Source organism: Juglans microcarpa x Juglans regia, chromosome 4D (assembly GCF_004785595.1).
Source record: "Juglans microcarpa x Juglans regia isolate MS1-56 chromosome 4D, Jm3101_v1.0, whole genome shotgun sequence".
Classification (NCBI taxonomy): Eukaryota; Viridiplantae; Streptophyta; class Magnoliopsida; order Fagales; family Juglandaceae; genus Juglans; species Juglans microcarpa x Juglans regia.
In genome coordinates this window covers 33,455,269-33,474,309 of record NC_054600.1, presented here as the reverse complement: position 1 = coordinate 33,474,309, position 19,041 = coordinate 33,455,269, and the positions used below count along the sequence as shown (strand labels likewise).

General features: G+C 34.6%; 1 protein-coding gene and 1 pseudogene across 2 annotated transcripts; one reads left to right on the top strand and one right to left on the bottom strand.

Moving 5' to 3' along the window:
* The first annotated feature begins 8,372 nt into the window (after positions 1-8,372).
* LOC121261245 lies at positions 8,373-16,120 on the top strand (annotated as a pseudogene). The gene is made up of 16 exons (XR_005939856.1): positions 8,373-8,667; positions 10,850-10,969; positions 11,082-11,318; positions 11,423-12,184; positions 12,276-12,398; positions 12,486-12,590; positions 12,677-12,821; positions 12,901-13,065; positions 13,184-13,422; positions 13,507-13,539; positions 13,659-13,740; positions 13,846-14,006; positions 14,588-14,761; positions 15,164-15,346; positions 15,472-15,653; positions 15,818-16,120. The product of XR_005939856.1 is annotated as a plasma membrane ATPase 4-like (transcript).
* A 289-nt stretch (positions 16,121-16,409) lies between these two features.
* Positions 16,410-18,665, bottom strand: LOC121261249 (peroxidase 16-like). The gene is made up of 4 exons (XM_041163513.1): positions 18,281-18,665; positions 18,006-18,203; positions 17,657-17,822; positions 16,410-16,921 (listed from the first exon to the last, which is right to left on the bottom strand). Exons 1-4 carry the CDS (start codon positions 18,491-18,493, stop codon positions 16,515-16,517), a joined length of 984 nt encoding a protein of 327 aa, XP_041019447.1. The 5' UTR covers positions 18,494-18,665; the 3' UTR covers positions 16,410-16,514.
* Positions 18,666-19,041: the final 376 nt, after the last annotated feature.

Below are 19,041 nucleotides of genomic sequence, written 5' to 3'. Positions count from 1 at the left end.
CTCTCAAATTCACACGCAAAGTGCAGATTTTGCTTGCATAAAGATGTGAGTTTTTGTATCCAGTTTTTACTCATCAAGCACCAGGTTCCATGTCACCTTGAAACTGAGTCCAGAGCTTATAACCATATACACTTTAATATGGTCACTTTCCTATAAATTGAAGACTCTTCAAATAAAAGACTCAAGACTCTTCAAATAAAAGACTCAAGGTTGCACATCATTTAATTCATGGATCCCGATCCTATTACAAGGTCAGGACCAAACATAAATCTGTGGCCCCTATTTGGATATGGAGATCAGCAGTAGTACTCTTTCATTTTCATACACTAATTGAAGGTCTCTGGCCGGTTCCTTTATGGAAAATCACTACAAAAAAAAAAAAAAAAAAGTATGTAGACAAGTTATATACGATGAAAATGACCATATGTGGCGATAATAAACTTATTTTGACCAGAAAATAAAATAGTTATTTTATCAAGAAATAACTATCTACAAATAGATAATTTTCTTGAATTTAAAAGCTCCTCATGCACTACAACTTAGACAGTAAAGTTTTTTTTTTTTTGTCTTTTTTTTTGTCTTTCATAATGACATATATATTTGGAAAAGGGGTTAGGGCAGAGGGATTGCTGGGAGTGGAGGAAGTGACGGGAATAATCATAAAGATCAGTAATATGCTGTACCCACTTACAAAGTGCCAAAGTGGATTGTCTACTCCACGTCAACTCAAAGATTATAAGCATGCAAGTGGGTGCTTTTCGCTGTTTATATACAAAAGTTCCTGGCTATGTATTATGGAATTGTCGTGGAAACATCATATGCAATTTTTACAGAAGGAAAATGATTTATATACAATTTTTTATAATATTTTATATAATTATATTTTAAATTAAGGATATTTTTATAAAATATTTTATAAAAATAATATCATTTATAATATTATTATATAATATATTATATAATGTGTTGTGTATATATTATTACTCTTTATAAGATTACTCTTAAGTATTAAAATCACCTCTTGTTTAATTTTCTTGATGTGTCTCTTTCAATTGTCAGCCTGTAGACAACCCAAGCCTAATACACAGCTACTACTACTAGGAATCGAATCTTCTTCTTCTTGATTAGATACACACACTAACTGAGACGAAAACTAAAAGCAGCGGTGCCCATGAAAATGGAGGCCACGCATTCGTTTTTTAGCTGCCTAACTATATATTCTTCCCTGCATCTGTTCTCTCTACCTTTCGTTCTTTTCGTTTTTCTGATCAACTCGATGATCTGTTTTGGTCTAGTGGATCGACGTGTCATTTGGAGTAGTCTGGAGACATTACTCGTGGATTAACCAAAATAATGAACCATATCCTTAATTCCCTAGTCATAAATTTCATGATAGGTATATATAATATGGAGGGCCCGTACTGATCGATGAGTGGGGAATAATAATATTTATTACAATAATATTAAATAATATTCTCTTTATGTAAATCAATGATAGTTTTATTTACTGTAACCATTACTTGCTTTTGCTCTATTCATAATTGTTTAGAATTTAAAAAGTTATTATCATAAGTCACTATTCACTATCATACATCTCATCCTATAAAAAATACCTCTAAATTCTATAAAAAAAAATAAAAATATGAAATATGAAAGTGAATAATAGCTCAACCATAACGTTATCATCTAAATTGCTGCCGCATGCATTAAGCTTTTGAAGATGATGAGTACAAGTCTTTCCAAGTCTTCCTGTTGAGGACCGCAATATGAGATCATGAGTCCTCACTCCACTGCCATTTTAACAAAGTTCAAGTTCCAAAGCCATGCAAATAAAAAAGTATCATCACCCCCCATTGACATGTCTTTTTTATAGAATTATTTCTATTTTAATATATTTCAAATAATTTTTTAAATAAAATCTATTAAAATGCCATACATTGATTAATTGGTTTGATAAATCAGAGAGGTTTTCAAAAGAAGATTAGGAAAATTTGTAACCATTTCTTTAAACTGTCATTATTATTTTATAAAATTATTTTATTTTCAAATCCACATGATATATTGACATCAATGATAATTTTTTTTTTTTTTTTTGAGTTGGGAGAGGAGATTTTAAACTGATCTCCATTTAGAAGGCCGGGTTATGCCACCTGGAGGTTGCTGGCCAAAAATATATATATATATATATATATATATATATCAATTTTATTAACGCTTCCGTTGTACAACTTTGACTTTAAACCTTTTCATGTTCGGGACTATCTATAATGTCGTGATCAAATGTGTTACTATCCCCAACCGTAATGAATGCGTACTGATTCCCTTCTGATCTCGTGGTGAAGCCTTATCTTTTAGGTCACAACTGGTCTCAGATTATTTAAAAGTACTCCAACCAAATTAGGACGCAATTACTTTCTGATCATTTTCAGGATGCTAATCCAACGGCCTATATTAGACAACTCATTTTCTATACGATAATCATCATGACATTATGAGTTTTCTTTATGGCCGATTTTAATGATGGGAGGACTGACTTTCATATTTCATATGGGACCCTCCATATATACTTAATTAGGTTCAATAAATTAGTCTTTTATTATTATCTTCTAATTCTGTCTTTTTCCTTTTCTTTTTCTTCCAATTTTAAATATAAATAATTTATTTTAGTGCCCTTGAAAATGGGACACCAGTCACACCACAAACGACAGGAAAACGCTCAGCAATCAGTTGAAAGGCTACATTCTAATTTTCCAAGGGCAGGGAGATTAATATGCACTGCCTCGTGAAATTGAAAAGGTAGGACTAGTCTCCTTTTTTAATTTATTTATTTAATCTAAAAAATCACATAAAATTATATTATTTTATAGATTTATTTTTATATAATTATTTTATGTCTGCAGCAAGGTGATGCACGGCCAACAGTACTTTTGAATTTAGGAGTTCCTCTTTCATTTGTTCTTGTGATTATATATATCAAATGCAAGGACTTTTATTCCACTCTAGTTGTTATAACTTAGACATCCATCGATCATAAATATTTCTTTATGGTCTACGTCTATGTAAGGTCTCAAATGGCTGCCTAGCTAGCTAATTGAGTTAACAATCTCCTAAATTGGCACCGCCAACAGTACAGGTATTGTAAAGACAAGCTTGTAAAGTGAGATAAGATGAATATTTTGTGAATAGTAATAACATAGTTTGAGTTAATGTTTTCTGGAATTTTGAAAAGAGAGAGAGAAACAGTTGAATACAAAATATTATAAAATTAAAATATTATTAAAATATAATTTTTTAATACTATTTTTATTTAGAGATTTGAAAAAGTTGAATTATTTTTTATTTTTTATTTAAAAATTTAAGAAAGTTGTAATGATTAGTATTTTTGTTATTTTTTGAAGTTCTAAACTGTTATATATGCCTCGTGTTACACCTGCCTATAAGTGTCATCACCCACTCTCCAACAAAAGGCTTTGAATGGAGGTATGAAATGAAAACCTTTAATCAAGTCAAAAAGAGTAGCTGTAAATGGGATATATGCATTGATTTTTCACTTAAAATTATATCTATATATTAATAGAGTGGGGGTTTAATTAAGAAGCTATACAATTATTCTTCTCGAATTTTATCATATCTAATTACATGATCCCCCAAATGTTTTCATTAATCAATTATTCAACAAAAAATAAATAAAATCTATTTATAACTTTCATTTTTTACATACCCAACACATCCTTGATGTGAAAACCTTTCTAGATCGACTATGTTAAGAAATGATTGATGTTTTAGGTCTTTTAAAATTGTAATGAATTTTATGATAAGTAATTTATTAATTATACATAGCAAACCACATAAAACAAAGTTAATTTCTAAACTTAGTTATTAATTAATTTGAAAGAGATTCTTAAAAACACTTATGGTTCAATTCAATCTTTCATATTCCTAGCTATCAAACTTTGACTATTAATTACATCCTCATCCTGATCAACATCTTATCATTAAGACTGACGAAAAACAAAGCACACGACCGACATCGTGTGAAGATTTGCAAATGATGCTATTAAATCAAATCATGAAAACATAATGACAGAAACTAATTAAAGATTTTATTAATGTTAAATTATATGGGTAGATCCCAATTTCATCAAAGGAAGACGCATTAAAAGGGGATGTAAATGTCATCGTGTAAAGACTAATCCAACTCAAGACGTACAAAAGATGCAATGGACTGAATATTATTATAATTGCAAGCACATGATACTTTCAGGGCGAAGATATATATATATATATATTAATGCATTATGTTGTTTTTATTTATTGTCCTGCATTTAAACATATATATATATATATATATATATATCTCGTTGAGAAAAAAATCTCATCTAATCCTTTGTCTAAGTTTTTGGGAAAAAAATAAAAATTTACAAAACAAAAAGAAGTATTATTTCTTACAAACAATTTATCTACATGAATTTTGATTTTTACATCTCCACTTTCACAAATTCAAATATAGATGAAACTGATGAATAACTTTGAAAACATTGTACAAAATGCTTCACATGCACTTTACCGATCAACTAAAAAGTTTTTCATAAATTATAAAATAAAATAATTTATATAGCCATATGGGCGTGTAAGTCCCAGTCTCAAATATCATTTTTCTTAAAAAAAAGTAGACAACTATAAAATCTAGATAAAAAATATTTGTTTAATAATAAATTCTATTCGTTTCCAAAGGAATGCTGAATATATATACCCTAAAATTCTATTTAGGTTGGATTTAGATAAAATAAAATATTTCATTTCATCTCATCTCATATAATCATTATAATTTTTTTAAATTTTCATACAAGATATAATAAATAATTCAATTTTTTTAAATTTAAAAATAATAATAATAATATTTTATTCAATTTTCTACTTTTATTTTGACTCATATCATTTTAACTCAACTGATGAACAAAAATAATTTCATGAAACATGTCTATGAACTCTAATAGATTTTATTCAGGAGTGGGAATGAAAGAGAAGGACGCCGTCCAGTTGGGACAATGAGGGAACGAAAATTTACCACAACCAATTAAACGTGGACAAGTCAACATTTTGAAGTTTGTAGCTATTAAACATAACAAAAATGCTAGGGACAATCGCCCCTGCGTCACCGCGCTGCGGAATCGACTGTTACATCAGCAGTTAATATTATATATATATTAAAAAAAAAAAGAGAGAAGGTACGCGAAAAGAGAGAAATCAAAACAAAAAACATAATTAGAGAAGAAAAAAGTTAAAAAAATCTATCAATCTTTCTACAGTACCTCTATTCATCGATTGGTAAAGCTGATGGTCAAATACCCTTCGAAGTCTCAGTGATTTTGTCATCATCACTCGTGGTGAGCTTGCGGCTTGTGTTTATTCTCAGACCCTATTATTTTGTTCGTTGTGTATATTGGGTTATTTATGCCTCTAGGTATTCCTTAGTTTGTAATATATTTTTGGGTTTATGATTCTTGGGACCTAATTATTGGGTTTCTTATGTGATTAACGGGGTTTTCAATGATGAGTTCTTCTTAGTTGTCAATATGCATGAGTTTACCTTCCCGTGTTTTAGGCTTTTTTTATTATTTTATTGTTGAGAGTTTTTTTTTTATTGATTTGTTTAGTGGGTATTTGTTTGAGATTTTTCAGTCTTTTTACGAAAGGTGGGATTTGACTTTGAAGCCAAAAGGATTTGTTGGATTTGACCGTGATGAGCAACTTTTGATGTTTGGGAGGTCTGTGTTTGGATGGGCTATGATGGGTTTCGAGTTCGAAAAATTTTGCTTCTGATGAAGAAGAAATTAGGTTTTGAGACTATCTTATTCATTGTTCTTTGATTTTTATGAAGGAAAGATTTGAATTTTAGTAGCCAATTTGTCAATAGTAGTTGATGGGTTTTAGGAAATTTGGTTTTTGGAGTTTCAAAATTCATATAGAATTGTTTGAGATTGACCCTTCTACTCAACGAGAGGAGGAGAAGAAGATTACGGAGGTTTGTGGCTGTAAGGTCTTCTAGAGTTTCAACGAACTATCACGGCCGAAAAATGGAAGAAGAAGCTAATTTGAAAATTAGGAGAATAAGAATTTAGTTTAGTTATTAAACTTATCTCAATTTATCATTACAATTTTTTTAAATTTTAATATAAAATATAATAAATAATTTAATTTTTTCAAATTCTAAAATAATAATAATATTCTAATAATATTTTATTATCTCAACTCAATTCAATATCTAATCACAACCTAAACTTCTCTCGTACAGTTCGTAGGATGTTTTCACTTCCTTTTGTTATTTTTTTAATATTAAGTGCTGAAGGATGCCACGTCATCCGGTTCTGCGGCGAGAACGCAGGGGCGTGTGAAAGAGGTGAAGGTTACGCAGTGATTTCAACAAGGGTGGGGATTGTGTGTGTCGCCCACCCTGCGTGCAAGTTGCCGCGCGTGAGAAACACGCCTCCACGCAATCTCGTGGGTCTTTCACTTTATAGTCAACTTACACATACCGTACCATGTAAGCGAACAGAACGTACTTTGTAATCTCTCCTTCAATTGAAAATTCTGAACCCTGAAGCACCCGTACAATTTTCAATTTTTCTAGAGACACGCAGACGGTCGAACATGTACGGAATGATTATAATTTTTCTATATATTTAACATTACTCGATCATCAATATTCATATATATATATATTGTACTATAATATTATTATGTTTTATGTCAATACACCTGTCATAATTAAAGGAAAATTAAAAACCGACATAAAATAACCTGAATGGAATGACCATTAATGAATCTAATTAATTAGAGATATTTTATCAATAAAGTATACAAGATTTAAAAGTTTGAACCACTAATTTGGAATAGAAATGAGAGTAGGCCAACCTAGAAAGAAACCAATCAAACATATGCCAAATCGTAAAAGCTTTTTTAATTAATAATTTGTGAATTTATTTGGTTAATATGAAAAGGAAAGTAGAATATATATTAAGAACACTTGATTATTAAATGGAAGGAAAGATAATATTAAGAATACATGATGAAATGGTGGGAAAGAAATCCTTGCCCATTATTCCTTATATCTTTAGATGGAATATTACAACTATTTGACAAGAGTACTAGTCGTGTTACGTTAATTAGAGTTGAGTACTAGAAGAAGGAAAGCAAAGTGTACATTAGAGTTGGCTTGGTTACTCAGAATTTAAATGGAGGAATCTACATGGATATCTACCCACTTTGGCAGGTTATTGGTTTTAACATGCTGAATTAATGTATGCAGATATGCTATAAATATTTGCAGCTTCAATTTAATTTTCTTTATAGGTTGATTTAATCATAAAGTTTTTTGATAAATTAAGGGGTTTTTGAGGGGAAAATTCCGATAATAAATATGATTCTAAAAGCAAAATAGGTAAAAAATATTTTTTTTTTAATATGACCAAAAAGGACTTATTTTAAGGGAAAAACCAAACAGCTAGCCCATATTTTAAGTGGTTGAATTGATGGTCGAATTTAAATTGTTCACTATGTTCTAAAATATTATAGTAAAATGATTAATTAAACTTCTGAAAAAATCACCCAAAAGTAATTTGCGATAATGGCATTGATTTATTTCTGTGAAATAAGTATCTTAAGCAACCTTGGAAATACAGCCTAATTTGAGCTTGGAAAGCCCATAAGAATCAGGCCTGCTAGCGTATTTAAATTGCTTCTAAATTTGATTTAATATGAATCATATAATATCGAGCAACACCAATTTATCAGATTTTCTAGTAAGAATATTAACAAAAAGGAGAAAAATACACAAATCTCCTTAAAACTACTGCTCAATTTGTAATCACCTCAGACTATTCTATTTTAGGTTAAAATTCAACTCATCTCATTTTATTATTAATATTTTTTTAAATTTATACACAAAATATAATAAATAATTAATTTTTTTAATTTTAAAACAATAATAATATTAAAAAATAATATTTTATTCAACTTTTAAATTTAATTTAAAATTATCTCATATTATCTTATTATCTAAAAGAATTATAAGATATTTTAAAAAAATAATAATAATTGAAACAAACAAAAATCAAAAGAGAGGGAAAAAAAAAACGAGGGGCTAAAAACCTGACCTGAGCTACCTGAGGAGTAGGTCACAAGTGAGAGTGTGAAACAATCAGGAGCGTGGGATACGAAGGAGCGTGTGGGAAGTCAAAGTTCTTGAACGGAGCATAAAGTGCGGATTGGTGGGGAATTTGGGCCCCCCGTAGAGAATCGTCCCCGCAAGTCTTCTTCAGCAACCCAACGTCGTCTTGGCTGTGTATAAAATCAATATAGGCAGGAACCCAAGTGCCTCATTGCGTCCTTCCTAATCATACCACACCGTCGGCATCTACTCTCTCTCTCTCTCTCTCTCTCTCTCTACCATTTAATTTTCTTTTTTCTTTTTCATTTTTGACGCAGTGGTTGTAGTTCTTCCACCATGTATTTTCTACTATAAATTTGATCTGCTTCTCTCGCTTAAGGGGTTTCTGTTCCGATTCCGTTTCTTGTTACCTCAGGCTATAGTTTCGCCTGCTTTCCAACATGGCTGGCGACAAGGGCATCAGTCTCGAGGAGATTAAAAATGAGTCCGTTGATCTGGTACTCTCTCTCCCTCCCTCTCTCTCTCTCTGTATGAATATGTTTGGTTCCCGAGAAAACTTCTTTCAGTGGATCCAAAAAATTTTACCTTTTGTTTTCGTTCTGATATGTTAAAGGACTAAAACCAACTCGAGCAATCCATGCATGCGGATTATTACTCGTTTCACTCTATATTTATATCTTTTCAGAACTCAAAATATTTTCGAGCAATCCCGATTGTGTATATATATATTTTTCTTTATTTTTGTTCGATGTGTTTTGCTTATTTTGGATGGCGTAGATCTGAAGAACATGTCCGCACTTTTTTCCTACCTTTTCTCTTCGACCAAAAGATGATTTTTACCATTTTTAAATCATTCCAGTGAAAGTAAACGACCTCTTTGTGTGTGTGTGTGTGTGTGTGTGTTGAGCTTAATTTCGAGTTCACCGAAGATAATCCTTTCTGTTAATGTTTCGGCGGGATAAGTATCGGAGATTTCCCTTTCGGGTTGCCTATGAGTTTAGTCCACTGATATCGGCGATGGGACGCATGAACGACGGCGACTTTTGAAGCCAGAAAGTACAGTCACCGCATCAGGGTCGTCCAGGACACGTGGCTCCACATTCTCGTGGCTCCAGAGAGTTGGCTTGGACGGTCCTGATGATTCTGTTCCTACTCTTAAATAATTTTCAAGCCCCAATAATTAATTTAGGAGTTCAATCTGCATCACACAAAGAAGGAAAAAATGAAAACCCGGATAAGGAAAAAAGGGAGAAAATATATGATCCGTGCGCCCAATCACATGGAATCTGCGGCTTGACAACGCACGCTTCGTTCACAGAACGTGGCTGAACAGGGAATCAACCTTAAAGGCTGTTTCCACTTTTGTCATCAACCGCCATCTTAAGCGCGTATGATCACCGGAGATTTTTTTTTTCTCTCAAAATTATATATTCTCTATATATAAATATATTTTTTCATGGCAATCAGATTATTTTACTAATAAGTTGATTTTATTTGCATTAAAGAACCTTATAACCACAGCTAGGATCCTGTCATTGCTGTTCTGTCTTGTTATATCGTACTGGTCCGGCTCTCTGTCTCATTCCACTGTGCTAATTTTTGGGTTTTGTAGTACTTCCGTGGTACTTTTGTCCCTTTACGTGTATATATATATATTAAATATTTCTTGTTATTTTTTTAAATCAAGAATTATATTCTTCTCTGGGCTTTTATTTTACTGCTTTTGGGTTAGGTAAAGATGGGACCAGTGTCGAATTCCAAAGCAACCTTTTTTTTAAAAAAAAAAAAAAAAAAAAAAACCCAATCAACCTAATAATTCAATATGCAAGTTGATAATCTGTGGGTCAAGATTCCAAACAAACAGTTGAAGTCAAGGAAAGTGACGATACTTGTTCCGTGGACGAATTCACATGCGTACTGTGCTTAAGCAGATTGCATGCATGCCATATTAATAATGCAATAAACCAATGGAAATTGTTGGCATTGTGTTGAACTTATAATTCTTAATTAGCAAATATCCTTATAGGAACAAGTTTATAGATTTCTAAACTTGTTTATAGCAAATATCATTTTATGAGATTATTGTGCCAATATTAGCAAACGGTACTGCAAGAATTGATTTCTTTCCCCATTGGAAACCTGTGTGGAATGGTAACCCTACTGTCCCTCCGGCTCAAACATGTTCCGACTGTTGTGAAGAGTAAGGGCTTCTCCAAACAAAGAGAGAACAATTTACATGATGGCATGAAAATAATTTTTGAAAACCAAACGGGTATTGCTCATGTAAAGGAAATTGGAATTGATTTCCAACAAAAGAACGTGTCAATCTTCATAAGGGAGACCCGCAACCCCATGATACTAACCGAGTATGGAATTTTGGTGATCCAGAATTGTATGATTTTCTGAATGTTGTAACTAATTGAGAGCCTTGACTAAAGTTTGAATTTCACAATAAGCACTAAATTTTAGTGTTATCGTTGTCTAGAATCAGATGACATTTGCTGTCTATCCTTTCGATTAATTCCATTTCTCAATTTCTCTGAAAACAATCATGCTTTGCAACATGACGAGTTGCACTTGATTGATTCCATAGTAGTTACGACATTAATACTATCTGGTTACTAGTTTATAGATCATGCATGAAAAATATTGAAGATTTTTTTTTTCCCCTGTTAACAGGAAAGAATTCCAATTGAGGAAGTGTTCGAGCAGTTGAAATGTTCAAGGGAAGGTCTAACGTCAGAGGAAGGAGCCAACAGGCTTCAAGTTTTTGGACCAAACAAACTAGAAGAGAAAAAGGTCCTGTCCATATATAACCATTGATTGATGACACTTGTTTCCTCTTCAATTTGCTATATTATTGCCTTCTTTTTTGTTGACATGCAATGATCATTTCATGTTTCTCTAACAGGAAAGCAAAGTTCTCAAGTTTTTGGGTTTTATGTGGAACCCATTATCTTGGGTCATGGAAGCTGCTGCAATCATGGCTATAGCCTTGGCAAATGGCGGTGGAAGACCTCCAGATTGGCAGGATTTTGTTGGTATTGTTGTCCTATTGGTGATCAACTCGACAATCAGTTTCATCGAAGAAAACAATGCTGGCAATGCTGCTGCAGCCCTTATGGCTGGTCTTGCCCCCAAGACTAAGGTGCAAAACACATTTACAAACTTTGTGTGCTTAACTTTGTGCTGTTATCTCTCTCTCTCTCTCCCACTTTTAGTATAACAGTTTCTTGTGGCGACATAATGCAGGTTCTGAGAGATGGTCGGTGGAGTGAACAGGATGCTTCCATTTTGGTTCCAGGAGACATTATTAGCATCAAATTGGGAGATATTATTCCTGCTGATGCCCGTCTTCTAGAGGGCGATCCTTTAAAAATTGACCAATCTGCTCTAACTGGAGAATCCCTTCCTGTTACTAAGAACCCTTCAGATGAAGTATTTTCTGGCTCAACTTGTAAACAGGGTGAAATAGAGGCAGTCGTGATCGCAACTGGCGTCCACACCTTTTTCGGTAAAGCTGCGCATTTAGTTGATAGCACCAATCAAGTTGGGCACTTCCAGAAAGTTCTCACTGCAATTGGTAATTTCTGCATTTGTTCAATCGCTGTTGGAATAGCCGTTGAGATTATTGTCATGTACCCCATACAACATCGCGAGTATAGGGATGGAATTGATAATCTTCTGGTTCTCTTGATCGGGGGAATTCCGATTGCCATGCCTACTGTTTTGTCTGTCACCATGGCCATTGGCTCCCACAGGCTCTCTCAGCAGGGTGCTATTACAAAGAGAATGACTGCCATTGAAGAAATGGCTGGCATGGATGTCCTCTGCAGTGACAAAACTGGGACTCTAACCCTGAATAAGTTAACCGTTGACAGAAATTTGATTGAAGTGTTTGCTAAGGGCGTGGAGAAAGAGCATGTTATCCTTCTTGCGGCAAGGGCTTCTAGGACTGAAAATCAAGATGCCATTGATGCTGCTATTGTAGGGATGCTAGCGGATCCGAAGGAGGTATGATTTGGAGCCCCTTGGTTTTTATTTGATCAACACAGTAATTTCTAAAGAATTGTGCTGCATGTTTATATAATTGTTAATTCTGCAGGCGCGAGCTGGTGTCAAAGAGATTCATTTCTTTCCATTCAACCCTGTCGATAAGAGGACTGCTCTTACCTACATCGATGAAAGTGGAAATTGGCACCGTGCCAGTAAAGGTGCTCCTGAGCAGGTAACCTGCTTTTTCCCATGTTATCAAGTTATAAGAAATTGTTTGCAAAATAATTGTTCATGTGTTTGTATTCTCCCAAAAACACAGATAATAAACCTTTGCAACTGCAAGGAAGATGTTAGGAAAAGGGTTCATGCAGTGATTGATAAGTTTGCTGAACGTGGTCTTCGATCTTTAGCCGTTGCAAGACAGGTTTGATGCAATGTAGCATTTAGAAACATCCAACGCTGACATTAGTTGAATACAGAATCTCATTATTCCCTTAATTTTGTCTGCAGGAAATACCTGAGAAAACAAAAGATAGTCCAGGAGCACCTTGGCAGTTCGTTGGTTTGTTGCCTCTCTTTGATCCTCCTAGGCATGACAGTGCAGAAACCATCAGAAGAGCACTTAACCTCGGAGTGAATGTCAAGATGATTACAGGTAATCTCATTGAAAGACTTGTCCTCTTTATGCTTGTTTTCATTTTCTACTGTTTTTTCATTGCTTAAGATATTTCCAGGGGATCAGCTTGCCATTGGCAAGGAAACAGGTCGGAGGCTTGGAATGGGAACAAATATGTACCCCTCTTCTTCATTGCTTGGCCAAAACAAGGATGCTTCAATAGCAGCCCTTCCCGTAGACGAGTTGATCGAGAAGGCTGATGGGTTTGCAGGAGTTTTTCCAGGTGTGGATTTGTGTGTGCGGGCGCATGTTTGCGCTTTTTATATCTTTAATTTTCTTATATGTAAGTTTAAAGGTGATGGCCATGTTTCCTTGTTCTAACTCTCCTTTGAAATTGGTAGAACACAAATATGAAATTGTGAAGAAGCTGCAAGAGAGGAAGCACATCTGTGGAATGACAGGAGATGGTGTCAATGATGCCCCTGCTTTAAAGAAGGCAGATATTGGAATTGCTGTTGCTGATGCTACTGATGCAGCTAGAGGTGCTTCGGACATTGTACTCACTGAACCTGGTTTGAGTGTCATTATTAGTGCTGTGCTGACCAGCAGGGCCATTTTCCAGAGGATGAAGAATTACACAGTCAGTTACCTTTCATCGTCATTCTTAAGTTTCAGTTATGTTTAAGAGGTGTCTATGCTCACGTGTACTCTCTCTCCTCTGCAGATATATGCAGTTTCAATCACAATTCGTATAGTGGTAAGTGTACGAATAATTACAGATTCTATATACATGTCAACTGATAATTCAAGTAATGCTGTTATTTAGCGAGTCCTTTATAGATTCTAACACATTTGTCAATTATTCTGATCTGGCAGTTTGGATTCATGTTTATTGCTTTGATATGGAAATTCGATTTCGCACCATTCATGGTTCTAATCATTGCCATATTAAACGACGGTAAGTCATATTTTCAAGTCACTCTGAATATGTCTCTCCACACAATATACCATGACTGACTTTGCACGATTATGAGTCTGATTTTGTGCATTACCATTTCTCTAGGTACGATCATGACAATATCAAAGGATAGGGTGAAGCCATCTCCACAACCAGACAGCTGGAAACTGAAAGAAATTTTTGCTACTGGCATTGTGCTCGGAGGTTACTTGGCACTAATGACAGTGATATTCTTTTGGGTTATGAAAGACACCAACTTTTTCTCGGTAATTATAAATGCTTCGTCGCTCTTATTATTAAACCAACTTTATAAATTCCTTCAAGAAAAAGCAAAACAGAGACACTGCTCTACTTCACCTATCTGTTGATTTTATTCCCTTTTGTTGGTAAATGACCTAGAATAATTGGGCATTCTATTCGTGTTCCTTCTTCCCTTTTTCAAAAGATATATAATCTTTTTTGGTTGGCAACTCCACTTCCTCTTGCATTGTTTAGGGCCCTTTCAACAGACAAAAAGTAAACAATGGAGAAGACAGTTTAATATTAAGAAGCTTTAAAAAAGTAAAGAGTAAGAACTAAGAACACTGTTTTTGTCTTTTAAGGATGCGTGATACTTTTAAGGAAGTTTGTATACATCTCTCTTCAGGTCACTTTACTAATTCATCAACTTTCAATTATGTTTTATGTTATTTTTGCATTTAGAACTTTCTTTAATTGTATTTGAAACAAATTAACCCATTTGTTCAGTGTTTAATAGTATGCTTTAAAATCCTGGCTGCCATGTGATTGTGCACTATTTTTGTTATTTAGATATCATTTTATTTATCTTTCTTATTTTGTTATTCAGGACAAATTTGGCGTGAGATCACTGAGACTTAACGAGAAAGAAATGATGGCGGCTTTGTACCTGCAAGTTAGTATTATAAGCCAGGCCCTTATTTTCGTCACAAGGTCTCGCAGCTGGTCCTTCATTGAACGACCTGGACTTCTCTTGCTCACTGCTTTTGTACTTGCTCAGCTGGTAAGTATTTAATCCAAGAGCAGGCATCTCTCTCTCGCTCTCTCAGCTTGCCTTGTCAAACGCTATAGTTCTTTGTGAAACGTTAAACGATAATGTAGTTATAGTGTAAAAGAGGAGCACAGGGAGAATGTTAAACAGATGAATGAGTGTGTTGCTGTTGGCTTTGCGGTGAGGAATAGTTAGATCGCTCACTCCCATTTTTTTTTAATACCATTTAATTGTGTTGAATAGTTAAAGGACGTACCTTTTATAAAATGTGTCTTTTTTCAGAAATGAGACTTCCTAGGCTTGCTATTCTTTGTGTTTCTGCGCGTTAGACATTGAAGACTTGATATATGGATTTGTTGGTGAAATGGTTAAAGCTCTGTTCAACAAAATAACTACACATCCTGTAATTTGCAGGTAGCTACTTTCATAGCCGTCTATGCAGATTGGGGTTTTGCACGTATTAAAGGAGCTGGGTGGGGTTGGGCCGGTGTAGTCTGGCTTTATAGTATTGTAACGTATTTCCCACTTGATTGCCTCAAATTTGCAATCCGATACATTCTAAGTGGGAAGGCCTGGGATAATCTTTTGGAGAACAAGGTATTGTTCTTTCGGTACCATTTATGTTTTTCTAATGATGGGTCTTTTTCTTTTAGAATAATCTATCTAGTATTATTCCTCTTGCTTTTCATTTGATTGATTTTTCTGCTTCCTTCCCCCAACAGACTGCTTTCACTACAAAGAAAGACTATGGCAAAGAAGAGAGAGAAGCACAGTGGGCAACTGCGCAGAGGACCCTACATGGTCTTCAACCACCTGAAACATCCAACGTCTTCTCTGATAAGAGTAGTTACAGGGAGCTTTCAGAGATTGCAGAGCAAGCCAAGCGACGAGCTGAGGTTGCAAGGTAAGCTTAGTAGAACATTTATACGGCCATTTCCAGAAGTTCCAAGTCATGTTTTCTGGCGTCCAATGTTGGGGAGACTTTTGCCATTTTCATTCTTTCCCGCTGCACAGTGATGATATTTGCGGAGGGTTTTAATTTATTTCCTTTGGTTTTAAATTGTGCAGGCTAAGGGAGCTTCATACCCTGAAGGGCATGTTGAGTCAGTGGTGAAGCTGAAAGGACTAGATATCGATACAATCCAGCAACATTACACAGTTTAAAAAGTTCATATAGTCTTCCTTAGAGAGAGATCTCTAGTGTCATGTTTTCCCAGATAATGCCATTCATGATGATAGAGATGGCCTAAAACTTTATTTCTAGGTCAGAGTGATAATCCTCTTGATAAAATTCCAGTAGTTACTATATTGCCTGTTAATTTTTATCTATTACAAGTGCAGAAGAAGGCACTGTTCTCTTTTGAAGCCAAATGATACCATTTACTCTCTCTCTCTCTCATGCATGAAATGACGAAACAAATCAGGCAGATTAACTTGTTCTCGTTCTAATACTGTTTTATAGGCATAAAGGCAAAAAAGAATAAAAAAGAAAACTTGCTTCTAAGTTGCATATAAAATGGTGTGTATTTGGTTTCCCCTTTTAGTCATCGATTTTGAGGCTTTCCGGCCAACAGACATACTAGGAAGATAAAGAAGTGAATTGAAAGATGCACTTACACAATTGTGGAAGCTCTTTTAATGAACACGACTGACACCCCCATTGATGCTTTCAATATTAATATTATTACAAAATGATCAGATAAAATCTACAAATGAGGTGTAAAATGCTTTCTGGCTTACAAATCTTACACAGAAAAGATATCTTCTAGTTGACCATAGCACAGTTGTGCCTAATCTCACCTTGGTTTCCAGTCCGGACCCCCACCCGCCCAAGCTTAGTAATGGCAGCAACAAAAGCTTTTTCAAAAGCTGTGTTATTGGAAGCAAATAGGTTCACAATTTTTCTCGATCTCTTGTCAGTAAACAAAGATTGATCGGAGGTGAATAAGCCCATCCCTTGCTGAAGGTTCTTGTAGTACATGTTATCAAATTTTCGAGGTGTGTTTGGGTCCATGTCAATGACAAGTCTGGGGTCTATATTTTTGGGGCAAACTTCTCGTAGATACTTTCCATATGCCGGATCAAGTGTTGGATCAATTCTGTTGCTGCTTTCGAAGTTGTGGATCCGATCAAAGAACAGTCTGCAGTGTGCGAACCCGATAGTATGTGCTCCTGCAGTAATTCATTTCTTTAGCTATTAAGATTGAGTAAGTTTGGCAACTGTAAAGACTTGAAAAAGTAATCAATTTTCTAATGTTAGTGTTTTCCAGTTCACAAGAGTAGGTTCAGACTCATGCAAGTGGTTGCTGACTTTGGAAAATCTTGTAAAACAGAAGCCGAATCACCATACCATTATAACTTCAATTATTCTATATTTTTTATAGCGCATTTAGTTAAAGTTTGCTTCTTTTTTCCTTTTTTTTTTTTTTTTTTTTTTTTTTTTAAGTTTTGATAGACCAGATTTTTAAAATAATTTTACATACAACTTTGAAGTACCTAAACGCCGCGTAATCGCTTTGAAAAAGACTTGAGTCCACTATTAAAAATTTAATTTTTTTCATATGAGTCTCATATTTTATTCACTTTTTTCAAAGTAATTACGCACGGTTACACAATTCACAATTTTCTCATATTTTTAAGCCCAACTATGGAGGAATGGAGCTATATAGAAGAGAGGAGAGTTCAAAAGGGGAACCCTTGACTTCTTTGGATTTGACAATGTCTGTACAGAACAACAAAAAACGCAGTATCTCAAAATTATGCCTGCTTTATTCTAGTTCTTTGTTTTTTTTTTTTTTTTTTGGGCTGAAGAATTGTGGACAGTAAAATTGGCTGGTGATGATTGGACCCCAGCTATAGTAAGAATCTTTCAAGCTCTCCTTGCCCAACAGTAAGGAAATATGGTACCTGATAGTGCGATTAGATCTGTTTTGGAGAGACCATGTGAGGTAAACAAAGAACGGAGTTGGTTCAATTTAAAGTCAGGATGAGGGAGGTGGTGCCGGACACTAGCTCTGGTAGATATCCTGCCATCAAGTCTTCCCAATTCTACATCATAAGTTGGTCCCCCTGTCTGCACAAAATTCATTTACAAGCTTCAATGAAAAAGAAATACCCCACCAGTTGAAAGAGAAAAAGCAATTATTCTTTAATAATTTTGTGTAGCACTTTATAATAATTAGCAGTTAGAATCATTTGAATCTTGAATAAAAATGAAATATTAATGTTTTCTATAAGAGGGATGGTTATTAATTACCAGAGCAACAACATCCCTAGTGGCCATGGCCAATATATCAGCACATGAAACCTTATTCCTACACTGGGGCACACTATCAACTGCAGCTTTGGCTTTAATCACTGTGTCAAACCCATCCCCAGCAAGTGAAAGATCATCTGCATTATCCTTCTCTGATGTGTGATTTCTTGTAGCCAAAATTATCGAAGCATCACAACCCTGTTGAAAAACACATCTTTTTGTCTTAAAGATGAACATTAACAAGCAAAATCGAGTTTAGGAGAAGGAACAAAAACCCGGACAAAACAGTCGTGGAAGAAGAGCCGAAGAGTGGCAGGAGCTGTCACAAATGTCTCCTGGAATTTATGTTTAACTGCAGAGCGGACGATTGCTTCAACATTCGGGCATGAGTGTCGGTAATGGTCGACATGAAGGTGAGCATAAGCTACAGTAAGGAGGAGTAGAAAGGAAAGACAGTGAAGACTTTTGTTGGGCATTTTTGGATTCATGTTACTAACGTTTGGTTTGGCTCAGTAATTGGCGTTGCTATATAAGCAACGACTGAGTCAATGGGATGAGGCCCGTCGCATTCATCTTTCAAGAAACAGTAGTTCCAGACTCCAAACGACTTGATCAGATACAGCCAAACCAAAAAGCACGCATTCCTTAGTGGAAAAAGGGCAAACAATATAGAAAAATTCTTTATTAATCGCTCTATATTTCATTCTCTATAAAAAAAAAAAAAAAAAGTTATAAATATGAAGTGTGAAAGTGAATAGTAGATGATCTAACATTCCTTTTAAACATAACCTACAACAACTGTTGTTTTGCTCTCTAACATCACGTCTGACATGCATATGCGAACCAATAAGAAGAGGTGATGGGCTCAGGAAAACAGGGTTTGGCAAGTACAGCCTGGCATGTCATTAGTTTTTGAGGTTCCAGTGACAAAGGTTTCCAATTGCCGACTGCTTTTGCCCATAAACTACTAAAAGAAGAAATGGGGAATCCTTATCTCAGGAATAGAAAATGTCATGAATAAGGAAATAGAACTCTT

Excerpts from the sequence above, each read along its gene's own strand:
- LOC121261249 (XM_041163513.1), bottom strand. The coding sequence starts at position 18,493 with ATGAATCCAAAAATGCCCAACAAAAGTCTTCACTGTCTTTCCTTTCTA. Across the intron at positions 17,823-18,005 it reads CTAGGGATGTTGTTGCTCTG|ACAGGGGGACCAACTTATGA; the intron begins GTAATTAATAAC and ends AATTTTGTGCAG. Across the intron at positions 16,922-17,656 it reads AGATCTAATCGCACTATCAG|GAGCACATACTATCGGGTTC; the intron begins GTACCATATTTC and ends GAATTACTGCAG.